Here is a 14,735-nt window from a genome sequence, read left to right on the forward strand (position 1 = left end):
GGTCCGTGTCCGTGGGTTTTCCGGCGGAAATCCGCAAACACGACCAGTACTTGAATTTTGAATCAAACCAACCCGTTCTCTAGTCTCACTTTAGCGATGCATGCTGGCTCATTTAAAAATTACTCGCAACATTTTCGTGACGGCTGTCGGAAATTTCCGCATCAAAGCGATGTTCCCCAGTACACCATGAAATTATGTAGTTTAACAGGAACGGCTGAGAGGAAATCGAGTACAAATAAAAATTCCAATGAGTTGACTTCCTAAGAGATTCGTTCTTCGACTATTAAGATTGCAATTTATTTAAAGTAATTAAGATTTTAATGAATCACACAAGCATATACAAATTTCCTATTATAGGAAAACTAAAAATGCACAGAAATAATTCTCCTTTTTCAGTTCCTTACATCCGTGAAAAAAAAATAGCATCAAGAGAAAGGTCATCCTGGTGAACAGCGGAGGGAATGTGAAACTCAACTGCCAGATCAGAGCCGGTGGTCAGGACACAAAACTTCGGTATGACTGGTTCAAGCGCAGTCAGGTGTTCAGTTTGATTTACCATATAGCTATGAAGGGAGCGCGTTACAGATATCTAAAGATAAAAGAGGCAAAGAAAGAAGACGACCGGCGTCTACACCTGTGTTGCGATTAACAACTGCGGACAAAATAACCATACGATGCAGCTCATTGTCAAAGGTATTTAAACTTTTATGTTCTATGAAATATCAGAGATTCAGTTGATAGGTGCATCAAGGTTACGCGTTATGGCCATTTCGTTATCAAGGGTAATTCAATTTTCACCTCAAAATTACTTTTGGGGGATATATATAGTAGAAACTAAAACCTTGAGTTCCTGTGACGTGTTAAATCCTCTCATAATAAACAATGATAACATATTTGCATTGATTTCGCAGTGTTTGCGTCAACACAAACCCGCCGCATGAGCGAGCCGTAAGTAAAACATGTCGCGTTGTAACAACATACCGGAACCTCTCCCGGTTGGTAGTATTCTTATTAATTTCAATTTATGAGGATTTCGGAGGTATGTCAGACGGTGCATAATCAGGAGGGAGCATTTTGGGCTAAGGGTTGCTTACTCCCGCCCCTTGCTCCTCGGTTAGTACACCCAGCACACACATACATGCAACAAGGCTAGAAATAAACGAATACTGAAGACGCAACGATGCAGTTACTATTACATGCAGTTATTTGCAAACTTAAACTTAATCTGAATGCATTGTTTTGTATCAAGAGAATATGGAAAGGCGCAATATGTCCCCTTAGTAAATATTGTTGGTGCCGATTGGTATCAGCCATATAGATGGGTTCCAGGCCAGATGGGTGTGGCTATCGATAGGGTCAGTACTGAAATGTAGTAGTTGTTCTCTGCTCTGTAGCTGTTCCATCACGAGATAAGCTAAGACACGAAGTCCTCGCAGTACTCGTTGGCAACTCTGTAAGGCTGAACTAATCTACCGATGTATATCCCCGTCCTACTACAACGTGGTACAAAGACGGAATACTTTTTAAGGAAAGGAAAAGTGGCAAAAAAAATCTATTTGACACAGAGGACAACGGTGTTAAGTTTAAAGGACCTGCTTCCGTCTGACACAGGGTCATACACGTGTAATGTAAGCAACTCATTTGGATGGATTAACCATACATTTATAGTAGATGTTCATGGTAATAAAAATAATATTTTAATCATCAACTTATTATTAAGGGAACGTGAGAGCCGTGCTGGGATTTATTGGCCCGAGGTCGTGGCAGTGCGGACCAAGCGCAGCACGTCCTTACGAAAAAGGTGCTATCCTACTACTGCTCAAATCGGGCTGGTTATAACCAATCACGATCGAGAATCCTGTTGTAGTTTTCATGACTGCTCATAACATAAATCTATTCGTGGTAAGGAAACTAGGATAACCATAAGCTGTTCCGCAGCATGAAACACTAGATTGAAATGCCCTCATAGCAGTTATCAAAATAACGCTGTTTCTTTTAATTTTTTTTTACCATAATGATTCGATTTAGCGCCCGGGGTGCTTATTTACTTTTATTACCTTTAGGGAGGGCGCCTATTCGAAACGGGGCGCTTATTTATATTTTAAGAAACATCAGAATGAGCAAAACAAAGTTTTAATATTTATTTGAAAAGGATCGTGAAAACTGGAGAACGGGCTTATTGTCCCTGGATCCTTCCTGGCTAAAAACGACCAGCCGAGCAATCGCTGAAAAAATTTGAGACGAGGGATTTAGAGGGATCTGTGCACTCACCTAGACATAATAGTTGAGAGACTGAGAGGAACGCCACTGTTTTTGTAATGAGGCTTTAAGTAAGCAATCAGAGGAGGATGAACCATGGTTGATCTTAATGCACATGAACTCTAACAGTGCCATCACTGAAACAGAATTGGGGGCGATTAGCGCTTATTGGAATAGGGGCGTTTTTAGTATTGGGGCGCTTATTGGAATGAAGGTGCTTACTCAATAGTGGCGCTTTTAAGAATAACGGTGTTTACCAACAAAAACCAATTCGAGGGGGGCGCTTTTTATTTGGTGGGCGCTTTTTATTTGGTGGGCGCTTATTGGAACATGGGCACTAAATCGAATCATTACAGTAATTCATTGTTGAATGTTAGCGATGTATCGCTGGTCACCTGCTAGTTATTAGAGAGTTCAACGTCCCTGAGCTGTAGTTTTGTAGCTTCAGTTCTGCGTTTTTCCCGCTTCGAAAACATCGGTTTCACCCTACTTTGATTTCACTCATTTTTTTTTGTCACATTTTACAGCCATAAAGCCCCAGTTTCTGCCTCCAGACCGAATGGCGAAGGTAAAATCACAATATACGGAGGGGGATAAGTTCAAACTAATATGTGACGCCATAGGAACGCCAGGTTCGACTGTCACATGGCACAAGGGTAAAGATATATATCTCGGTCATAAATCTGACGAGACGATAACACCAGGGCGTTATGACTATGAAATATATTTCAACGGGGTGGATATCAAAGACAAAGGAAATTACACATGCGTTGTGAAAAACTCATATGGTACTTTGTCTCATTCATACGTCTTTGATGTGAAGGGTAAGTGACATGGAATGGCGATGATTGCCATTATAAAATCACATGTTTGTTTAAAGGACATTGTCCAATAGCAATGGTTCGTGGCTGAAATGTAAGTTACTTCAAAATTTGACAAACCTTTCTGTGGCTGATTCGGGTTCATATTCATGTCAGGCTGTAAATGTCGTTGGTAAATGTCGTTGTAATGTGAGTACCAGGCCCGTTACAATATTCCTTCAGGTAGGATATGATTGAGTAAGCATGTTGAGGCAAAGGGATTAACTTACATTAAAATCCAACCTAAAGACTCTCTGCTAAAAGGGTCAGTAAGTGACCAGGATTAAATTTAGTCAAATTACAAATATTCAATTGGAGAAACGGTGGCCTGACAGTTCACGCTCTGGTCGGTTTTGTTACAGGAGAACGACATCACTAGTATCATTTCATGGAAGCGAGACCACTTGATAAAGGAGTTATGGGAAATTCAAATTAAAAAAAAAACCGAATTAATTGTATTCGGAAAACAGGATACCCACACCTTTCTAAATGGAACCTTGGAACTATTTCTACTGTTTCAGTTTGCTAGTGAGAACAATGCACGACACTTCTTGTAAATTGCGTTCAATACTTGATCATGTGGGGTGGAAGGGAAATTCACTTTAAAAAAAAAACTGGTCATTATTTCATTTAGAACCGTGGATTTGATATCTGTGCATATTACCACTGCTGGTCTTGATTGAAGTTTTTCCCAAAATTTTCAGCTCCCTACGGTTGCAACCTCAACAGATCAATGTGCAGTTTTACCCAGGACAGCACCCAGGGCGGGATTGATGAACTAAATTGGACGCGTGAGCCTGGAACTCTTTCCTCTGACGAAGAACACCTTGTTAATCACACTGGATATGTGAAAGCAGCAGCGATCAAAAGTAACATTTACTACCTGTTGATACTTAGATATATTTTGTGAAAAGATATTTCTGCAAAGAAAAGTTTTCTTTTCAATTACGCGTCGGCGAGACGTCACTGTGAAATTATTTTGAGATGTCAATCATCTTCTGTCTTGTCTTCGGATCTACTGGGCATCTAATTCGCTGATTGAAAGGGTAAAATGCCCTTTCTTCAAAATTTTTATCTTGCTCCCATTGCACATTAAGGATCTTTCTGCTTGGAAAAGTTTTATTTGTTTATCATGCGTCCACGAAAGGCCTTCGTGAAATAAAAATTGTCTTCTGTAGTGTCGGGGCAAGCACTGAAAAATTATTTCTTCGGTTCTGTTGAAAACAACTGGCTAATGTACGATAAAATTCTCTTTTTTCAAAGGGAAGTATTTTTGTCAAGGTTTCTTAGATAAACTGATCACATTCTCTTGTTCTAAAAGGAAAAGTTTTCTATTAACCCTTTACCTCCCATGAGTGACCAACAGAGAATTTCTCCTTAAAATATCAACACAATGTCAGGCATAGAAGTGATGAGAATAAAGTAAATATCAATTAGGGGATTATCAGTTGATCCAGTACCAAATTTTCCAAATTGGTATCATAATTATTGTATGTCAGATAGTAAAGAGAATTACCAATGAGATCTTCGGAGTTAAAGGGTTAAGCGGGCGAGGGGCCATGATGAACGAGTGATTTTGGAAAAAACGTCACGGTAACCACATCTTGGGTGTTTTCAGTACAAAACAATTTTTTTCGAACGCACTCTTCTTTATTTAGTGTATACTGCGCCCAATAATGATTAATAATCTTTAGTGCGAATACTGAATTACGAAGATGCTCTGAAGCAAATCAGACATCGGGTCAAAATCGGGTGAAGTTCGGCATTTCATTGTTTCTTACCCTCACTCACTCACTCACTCATCCCGTAACGTGGGCGCATAATGCGAGTGATTAGGAGCTAGGAATCTGAAGTGCGCTCACCTCCTGCCACTTGCACCATAAAAACACCAATTTATGTCATCAAAATCAAGCACTCAGTTTTATCTCTAATTTCTTCGTCAAGTTTCTCTTGTCTTGTTTTGTTCTTGATGTCTTTAACGATTAGATATGATAATCTTGTAACGTATTGTCGTTCATCAGATCAGAAGACTCGTGATGTTCTTGTCCACGGAATCGTTGCAGCATGCGTACTTATTACTGTGGCTGTTTTCATCGTCATCTGCTGGCGCCGTGAATCCCAAATCAAGAGATCCTTACAACTTTCAGTTTTATTTTCAAGTAAGGGACCGGTCATTATTTATCGCCTGGGGGGGGGGGTCGGAGTATTTTTGTTGTCACATCGGAGCATTTACCTGATCCCCCCGTAGAGTATCTAGTTTTTTAGAGATCCCCCCTTATCGGTAGTGGAAAGTTTCATGATCCCCCCCCCCTTTTCTCCCAGCCACCGCCAAATAACTTTTTGAATATGCAAGTGATATTTTAATAGTGGTACTTACGTCTCATGGACCTTGAACCACAACGGTAAATATTTGCTCGTCAGATACGAACTGAATTGTCGAGGAAGTGCCAATCTCAGGCTGTTCATCCAAATCCACGAAAACATAGTCATCGTCGCTCTCTGCCTCTCCACTTTCGGATTCTTCATCCTCGGATTCCACGTCATCTTCATCACTCGACAGTTCTTCTGTTATCACAGTCTCTTTATTCTGTCGGTAATAGTGACATCGAATGGCCTTCACTTTGTCAAGTTTCCGACCCACAGTCGTCAAACCATGCTTGTTGAGATACAGGTCTAGTTCTCTTACCCGCAACTTTTCAACTTTGCCACCCTCGATGAGGTTATCCCATTGAAAGTCCTTGTACGTTCGTTCGGCCTCTTGCCTTCTTCGCTCCTGAGCTGCTCTTGTTCTGATGTCCTTTCGGATCTCAATATCCTTCAAATGATTAACATATGCAATGACGTGCTTCTCTTCCACATTATATTTTGAGCAGAAGCTCTTCATGGTATCCTGATCGTTTCTGATACTGTCAGAATGTTCCTCGTACAGATCTTTAATACATTTTCTTGGAAGGTAATCATCTGGTGTCCTGCCCGTCGATTCCGTCTGATAGATATCCATGAAATGTCCAGGATTGTTTGAATCTGGTACAGGTTGCGGAATTCTTTCCGTTTCTGGACCGACCCATCTATTGTTAGAACACCAGGAACAGAGATTGGAACTTTCTTCTCTTGACTCTTTACAGGCATCACGACAGAATTCCATAAAAAGTTCTCCACGAATATAGTAGTCTTCCATAAACGATTCGATCTTTCGGAAGTATGCTGCACCGGGCGCTTGCTCTTTGTTTCGTTCTGATGCACCCCGATAGTTGTCGAGGTAAACAGAATTGAAAAAGAATAATTCATCAGGGGACTCGCTTACTTTGCTCTTGATGTAATCTTTAAGGACAGGGGCATCATCAATTCTCTCGGCTACCTGACTACAGACATACCAGGCATTTTTCTCCATCCGTTTCTTTTCGTACTCTTCGTATGACTGGAGAGACAGTTGTTTGATTTCCTCTTCTGAAAGATCCTCAAATCTCCTATATTTTTCCCACTCTAGAGTTGCGCCATCCACAAGAGCATCAGAAATTTCCGAGTTTGTCACAGAAAGGCTGAAATTCTACAATAGTGTTGTACCGCAGATTTATGAATCTTCATTCGTGAGTAAACAAGCCGGTTTCAAACAGTATCTCCTCGAGCAACAGCAAATGCGTTGGCAGTTAAACACAAAGATAAAAGCCCTTTCCGATAAAGAAAACAACTTGCTTAGAAACGAGAATTGGGGAGTGTGCCAAAACATCACGAAGTTCATGTCAGGCGTGGATGGATGTAAGGGCAGTGGTGATGTCGCGAAGTGTGAGTCCTCCTTGACCACTGTCCATGAGGCCTTTAATTCAGCATCCGATTTGCTCTCATTTATCGACAACAGACGAAAGAACCTTTATACAGAAGAGCATACCTTAAGGTCGTTTGCAAGTGATGAGCTCAAATATTTCCAGGAAGCTCAAGAGCGAGTGAATGCCATACACCAAGAGCTGCAGAAAGCCTCCAATGCGCTCACGACCACCCTCATGAGCTTGAAGAGAAAGTTCCCATCTCCCATGGGGAACAACGGCCAATCCCGAAGAAAAAAAGAAAACAAGAGAAAAGTGAAAAAAATCAAGGAGAAAAGGTTGCATCAGCGAGCAGCAATTCTCCTAGAAAAACTTACCTCAAAAGAGGTAGCTAAAGAGGTTTTCGATTCACTCGAAAAGAATACTTACAAATGTGTCTCAAGTATTAATGCAGGATTCACTGCGAGATTTGTCAAGCGTCTCCACCTGGATCCTCTGCTATGGCTTTTGGAAAGAGGCGTGTTTGAAACAGAGCTGGCACGCAATTTGAAAGTGGTAGTGGCCAGAATGAACGAAGAGAATAGCAGTAATGGTGCTGAAAAAGGGTCAAGTTCGGGCGAGGATTCAGATGAATCTGACGAGGAGACTGTGCAAGAGCCAGTGGAGAGGGCTGCCGAAGATTCTGACACGGAAGCGGAACAAGATACAGCCTCACCAAAATAAACACTTTTTTATTTGTTATTTTCATTCGGCCGCGTATTAAAATAATGAAAGTTTATGATTTTTGATTACGATTCTCTATAAAACAAACTGAAACGTTATGAAACAATTTTGAGCAATTGTAAGTATTCCATTCTCAAAATCTTGATTACCTTTCTAATTTAGATCGTGCCTGAATAAAAACGTGTATGTTAGACTACGATAGTGATTCTTTTTTACAAAATGGAGGGTCTGTAAAAGGGTTTGGGTTTTGTGTCTGGGCTAGAATAGAGTTTATATAATACAAAATACAACTGAACGTGGTCTTGAATATATGGTTGGGGGTTTAGAGTCCCAGCGGCAAATCCTACCAAAGTATTTACAAATGCAATCACCCGGGGTCCCGGCGCGACCTAAAATTCCTTTTTTTTTGGTCTGATCCCCCCCATTATGCTTGTCAATTACGGCTGATCCCCCCTAAAGGTCTTCAAAAAACCATGTGATCCCCCCCTAAATACTCCGACCCCCCCCAGGCGATAAATAATGACCGGTCCCTTAATGAACTAACTTTCAGCATAAATTTGCGAGACATAAGGGAAGCTGTGAGTGTGTGTGCCTGTATAGCCTTTCTTGTTTTAGGGTGTCGCTGGGAGATTGTGCAAAAATCGTGGGCTCCCCACCGAAATACAAAAGCCCGAATGCAAGTTGTAAATGTGTACGTGATGGTGTTTCAGAACTGGACCCTCTGGGAACCGAAAAGATTGACGTAAGGCTGACACATTTAGGATACGTATCGACAGGGAGCACGCGATGTAAAATTACTTTGACGTAAGGTATTTCAACAAACTGCACCTTAATGTAAGGTTTCTTGAGTGCAGACTTCGAAGCGTTGTCGATTATCTAAACTTTTCTTTAACTACGTAATTGCGTTTCGGAGGGATCACCTTAGAGCTAAAGCAACTGGAAGAATCAGACGTAAGTACGGAAGTGAGTTTGCTTCATTTCATTTTTCACCGCGGGTTATAGTCAATTTTAAAGTGATCTCAATAAAGCTTGTACCGTTAACTTAGCTTCCTTCATTTAAGATTTAAAAAACCTAGCGTAAACTTGTAAATCTCTTTAATAAATACAACTTTACACAATAAAACCCTTTTCATTAGCCAAACTACTAATGGTGCCTGAGGACATGAATTTTTCTCAACATTTTGATCGATTCTCTAATGTGTTGCGAAATGGCGACCTTTGTTGGCAATGTAACAGCGAAATGACTCCATGTCAGATTTAACAGAAATTTAAAGATCTGAAATTGTTAAGAGTTAGGATAAAGTCTACAATTAATGCTGAAGACATTTGACAACAATAATTTTCAGTTCTTTTGATCTACCCTGAAGGGGGGCCAAGTTGGAAGCATCGTAACTGATCAGCCTAACGGAAATTTTATGAACTTCTTTCCCTTCACCTTCGATTCGAAGAAGTGTGACCTTTTAAATTATTCAAAAGTGGAGCCAACAGGGGTTTACATTAATCTGATATGTCATAATACCTGGTTCATAAGATTGGTTTGCCGTTTCTATAGCCGTGCCTGGATGTATCTTCGCAGATTTTACTCCAAGAGTTCTCATTCTAGATTTCCTCGTAGTGTTAATTAGCAATTTGCTTGACTGGCATTACCTTGAAAAAGAACATAGTGTTGGAGACATCGTGCAGTGAAATTCTTACGCTAATCGTCTAATTTGATTGAGTCCTGTTGGCCCGCGCAAACGGAACAACCGAACCACTTGTCTCTTACTTCGCTTCAGAATAGTTATTCGCCAAGTGTAATTTACAAGCGTTTGCTATTACATCCGGTCCATTGACGTGATTTCCAGTTTTAATGAGCTGAACTTTATGACATTTTTACTAGTAGAGTTTCGCTGTCGTTGTAATTGAAATTTCGGGACATGGCTGTAATGAACTTTGAAAAGAACATAACACTATTTTTCCGAGTTGCGTTTGCTTGACAAAAGATTGCTTTAAATAGCGGTTGTGCCACAGTCTTCCAATCGAGGTATGTTGCTCCTGTGTTTTGTATTTGGGCGTTTGGATAACTTTTCGTTCGCTTCCTTTGACTGATAACCTAATATTTCGCATATTTTCAACACTAGAGCATATCATAGATCTGGGAGCAACTTCAGAATACCCCGCAACTCATTTACATGTCATTGAATAAGAATAGCGTCTATTGTGTTATGCCTCGATCTTCAAAGCCTCCCGACACATGTAAATGAGTTGCGGGGTATTCTGAAGTTTAGCCTAGATCTGTTTACATTTCTGTGGTCTCATTCGCAAGAACATAAAGAAACCTTTGATGCAGGCTTTTCGGTAGTTGTTTCAGGGAAATCATTGCGAAAGAGCGTGCTTTGATCTCGTAGTTTTCTGATCGCTTGTAGCTGAAGCATTCAGAGGTAACTTGAATTTTTCAAGACCTCTAGAAATAAGTTAATCGCATTGATCTGGTAATTATACATTTTGACCTGACATTCGAATGCAACAAAAGGAAAATAATGTTCTGCTCGTTGACAGGTATTTGTAGAGATAGGGGCTAAAACGTTCCTGCAAATTTCTAGATCAGTTTTTTCATCGGCAGGTTTTGGTGAACAAAAAATGCTGAGATGAAATTAAATTTGGAGTCAATTTGATGCAATTCATGTCATATATTATTTTTATGTAGCTCAGAGAATTGCAAGGAGAAAGTAATCATTGATCACACTTACTGGTATAGGGGTGAAGCAAAACTTTCAGTACCCATAAGCTAACATTATTTGATGCTATCATTTTCCTTCAAGAGTGCTTTAAATCCTACTCCACTAACAACATAACTTGACATGAATAGGCATGTTACTAAAAATAATTCTTTAAAGCTTGACTTAGCAAATTCCATGTCTTAAAATGTTAACTTGCTAATTTATGCCAATACTTATTATAAACACTGATATCCTCTTTTTACTATTTTTAAGTGTTAATCATCATTTTCCACTTATCATATGGTGTATTGCTAGTAAAGACACTGCAAACTGTCTGTGATCAATCCTATGCAACTTGAATAAGGCAGCAAACATGATGAATTTTTAAGTTTAAGTTCAAAAGAGCAGGGATGCACATTTAAAATTCAAAGGTATAAGGAACTCACAAAGATAAACTTGAATATGATGACTACCAGACACCTGGAAGTTGGTGCTAGACATCCTTGATATTGGCAACAATAGAAAGCCACTGTAAATTATAGAGTCTATTTAGTAACTGCAATCAGTGGTTTATAAAGTGAAAATAAAGAAAAAAAGAATAAACTTTTAGTGGATTTATAATGACAAATCTCTCGTGTAACAGGGTCAGTTGACAGTGACTTATGGCAGGTGTTGGATAGTGGTGAGCCAGCACATTTTTCTTGATTACCACAAGAAACAGGGAGAAGGTGTATTCCAGCATTTGTGCAGAAAAATCCATCTGGAAAACTCTTTTGGACTCCTCAGACACTTCTCTCTTTAATTTTCTGATTGCTAAAGGATGTTTTTTAGGCACTATATATATGGTCTCAGGTTCCCAGCATAACCTTTACCCTGGATACAACTTTATGGAGCTCTTTTAAGGATTCAGAGTTGTAACAGTTGTTCCCTGCCCTAAACTGACCCAAAATGCACAGACTACAGAAGGCTGAAAGACTAGCCAAAGTTTTCATATGAGAAAAAGTTGTTCTGCCTGATAGGGTCACCCTACTGCCAACTGGGGTAGGAGAACATGCCCTCCTAAGTTATCTTGTCCTCTTAAATGAGTTTGCCATTTACAAGTAAGTTGGTTGAATTTTTCAAAGAAATAAATGAAAAGTTAGCAGGCCAGGGTAACTCAAGGTAGGATTGTCTTGGGAACCAGAGACCATATAGGTGGGCCTTTATATCTGGTGTGGTGTAGTTGTAACACAGTTTTCAGAAACTTTAATAAACTTACGTTACTAACTCTTGCTTGAAAAGTTCAGTTTAACTTTGTATAATAAGTTGATTCAAAACAAGGGTATAACCTTAAAAAGAAAATAATGGGGGGTTTCACTAGGCCATAAAAAGAGTTTTAAATTAACCTTTTTTCCAAGAAAATGAGATAAAAATTTCTACTTGAATTAACAAGCATGGGTGATTTCTTTTTGTGGGGGAGGGCAGGTTTGATGGGTAACTGACTTTGAAATCTAAGTGAAAGCAACTGTTATATTTGTGTTGGTAAATAATTGTGGCCATATGTGACTATCTATCATCTCTCCATGCTGACTGTGTTTTTGATTCACCAATGCAAAACTTTGCATCAGTCTTACATTTCCCAATTTCAACTGATCTTGAGGGAGTTCCACAAGACCCAGGACAGCAATTCAGTATTCAGTATCAGTATTCCTTGACCTCTGTGAATTTGCACAACTATCTGAACCCTGTTTCAGAGGGAGATGAATGAGAAGGAGCCAAGTCTTGGAAGCAATTTCTAATATGGAAATGAAGCAGGGTAAAGTTCAGGGTATTCATTTTTATCCAGAATCCAGAACAGACTCTGCACATCTGTTAAGTGGGAAAGTCCTGTCACTATACCCTATGCACAGAGGGTAACTTCATGTTCCTGCTGTCTTTGGGTGAAGAGTATACCAAGTGTCTAATGAAATGGTATTTTGAGATAGTTCAAGGGGAATCGTTACAGAAAGATCCAATGAAGTCGCTAACAATTTTCTTTTTTCAGGCTGTAATATAGAAACTACCAGTAGTTGTTATTGATACTTTTTAATTGTCATTGTAAAACAAGAAAGATTTAATAAAAAGTTATTTTATTTGGTTCTTATCCTCAGGGTTCATTTATAGACTGTAAGCAGCTTAATAAATTTCTCGACTAAGGTAAAATGAGGCAGAAAAAGTGGGAAGTGATTTGTCCATTGTTCTTGGTTGTTTGTGTGACATTTACTCTTCTACAAATGAAGTGCTTCTCCGGTCCATCATCTACATGTTTGAAGAAGATAAAGCGTCACTTCCACCTTCCTCCCATTGAAAGGTTTCACATGTCCTCTGTAGAAATACTTGGGTGGGATTACCAGCCAGAAGATGAAGTTGAAGCAAGACTGGCCAGGAATGTTGTGAAGTATGTCTTGATGGTTCCCCACAAATTACAACCATGGTTGAAATCTCTTGGTGTGGCTGGCCTGTCCCTGCAAGACAAACAAGAACTACAGAAGCTATTACAGTTCCTTGATGCAAGTCCAAACTTTGATGGGGCAATGGGGGTATTGACCCAGGTAAGAGTGAAAGGATTCAACAGTGCCAAGACTCTTCTGGAAGAAAGTAGCTGCACATTTCTGGTTAAAAACTGGACAATGAGTATTCGCAATTTTGGACTAATTCACCCCCATGAACCCAGTCACCGTGAAGATGACAGCAGCAAAGCTACTAATTGGTTTCAAGAGTGCAATATTGCTGAAACAGCATTTGTTCTTCGCAAAAGTACCTTTCAGTCCCTGAGGTGGCGTGCTGAATGTGGTAGCATGAGTCATCTTGACTTCTTTAAAAGGTCAGAAGGACTCCTGAAAATAGGTAAACTATCAAACTGCTTTTTCTCGCCTGCCATAACATACTTTGATCACCAAATCCTTCAGAGCACTGGGTATTATCTTGATTATTCCACACTTGGCCAAATACACAGCATCTTACGCATAGTTCGTCCAGATAAAATCGAATGGACCAGGTGCACAGATGACAAGCAGTTCTGCCCTGAGAAACCTTTGACCTCTCGCCCAAACACTCTTGCTGCAGCTGATGGCTATCCAATCTGTTGTGATGTGCTCATGGATGAGATCTTGTCCACCCTCGTGGATGCCATGAATCAAGTTGGAATTGAGTATCGTGTCGTTTATGGGACACTCCTTGGTGCTGTGAGAAGCCAGTCAATGGTTCCCTATTCAGATGATGTAGACCTTGCAATCCACAAAGCTGACAATGACCAGTATGAAAAGTTCCAGTTGGTGCAAAGGATTTTGGGTTCCAGGTACTTTGTGGCATGGAAAGCAAACCCCCCAGTCACCAGGGTTTTTGCACATTATGCTCCAACAGTGGCCATAAATACTCAACATTTCTTCAAAGGGGCTGATAGCTTTGAGAGCGATGCTTTATTCAGTAGCAAGATCCTCAAAGAGATGGAGAAACTTCTTCCAGTAAAGAATGTTGCAGTAGAGCAGCGCTATGTTGATGTTTACCCCTCTCCTGAGGAATGGTTTGAAAATTTCACAGAAGTTACAATAAACAATCAACGCTATCATACTGTAGGTAATGCAGATAAGATGCTAAAAATGTGGTATGGAGATTACATGAAAATTAGACCTGAAGTACACTCGCAAAATACACTAGCAACATAGAAGAACAGTTCTAAATAATGCTCCCAGTAGTTAGAAAAGAGCAAATGCAATTTATAAGAAAAATGTGGGGTATGTTTCAGAACAGTTCTCCCAAAGACATACAGTGCTTACAGGTCTTGCTCATTAGCTTGAGTGAAATGTGCATTAATTTCTATACATGGAAAAGTTTCATTAAAGTTGCACTAAAGGGGTCCAACTGTAAGTCACAAAAAAGCTTGACAGATCAACATATTTTTGCAATCATATAACTTATGGAGCTGAAACATATACGCCTCCAAAAAGTGATTTTTTTCCTTTCCTTATTTATGTTAATAAATTTCAAATAGTGATATGGAAATATGAGATTCATTGGAATTGTACTGGGAATTGAGGTATATTTTGTGCACAAACAGTTTGAGACTGATTGACAGCGTTGAAGATTTTGCTGTCTTCTGAAAGATCATAAAAAGTTGATATTAAAGTACAAAGTAAGATAGCAAACAAACCTTTGTATAAAGCTCTATATTCAATAAAAATATTGTTAATGCTTCTCTAAGACTGATTTCTTTCTTAGATTTATTTATTAAGATTCATCTGAGCAAATAGCATAATCATAACTTTGCACAGGTTTTACTTAAAAGTAATATTTGGGTGGGTAGACAAACACTACTACTTGGCTAGGCTGGGGTGTAAGATAGCTTTTGTTTAGTGTCAATTTCTTTTTCTCTTAGGATGGTCTTGTACATCAAGTCTCTTTTTAGTTCAACAGAA

General features: G+C 39.5%; 1 protein-coding gene across 3 annotated transcripts; it reads left to right on the forward strand.

Moving 5' to 3' along the window:
• Window positions 1-8,249: 8,249 nt before the first annotated feature.
• On the forward strand, window positions 8,250-14,513 carry LOC113676475 (uncharacterized). 3 transcript variants are annotated; one of them, XM_027193136.2, is made up of 2 exons: window positions 8,250-8,554; window positions 12,432-14,513. In XM_027193136.2, exon 2 carries the CDS (start codon window positions 12,483-12,485, stop codon window positions 13,983-13,985), a length of 1,503 nt encoding a protein of 500 aa, XP_027048937.2. In that variant the 5' UTR covers window positions 8,250-8,554; window positions 12,432-12,482; the 3' UTR covers window positions 13,986-14,513. The 3 variants fall into 3 exon arrangements, 2 of the variants coding, with proteins under 2 accessions (XP_027048937.2, XP_089052515.1); XM_089196389.1 differs by having other exon boundaries at window positions 8,357-8,566; XR_003446709.2 differs by lacking the exon at window positions 12,432-14,513 and adding an exon at window positions 10,946-11,568 and having other exon boundaries at window positions 8,415-8,554.
• The last annotated feature ends 222 nt before the right edge of the window (window positions 14,514-14,735 follow it).

Source organism: Pocillopora damicornis, chromosome 2 (genome assembly GCF_964200805.1).
Source record: "Pocillopora damicornis chromosome 2, jaPocDami1.2, whole genome shotgun sequence".
Taxonomy (NCBI): Eukaryota; Metazoa; Cnidaria; class Anthozoa; order Scleractinia; family Pocilloporidae; genus Pocillopora; species Pocillopora damicornis.

Excerpts from the sequence above, each read along its gene's own strand:
- LOC113676475 (XM_027193136.2), top strand. The coding sequence starts at position 12,483 with ATGAGGCAGAAAAAGTGGGAAGTGATTTGTCCATTGTTCTTGGTTGTT.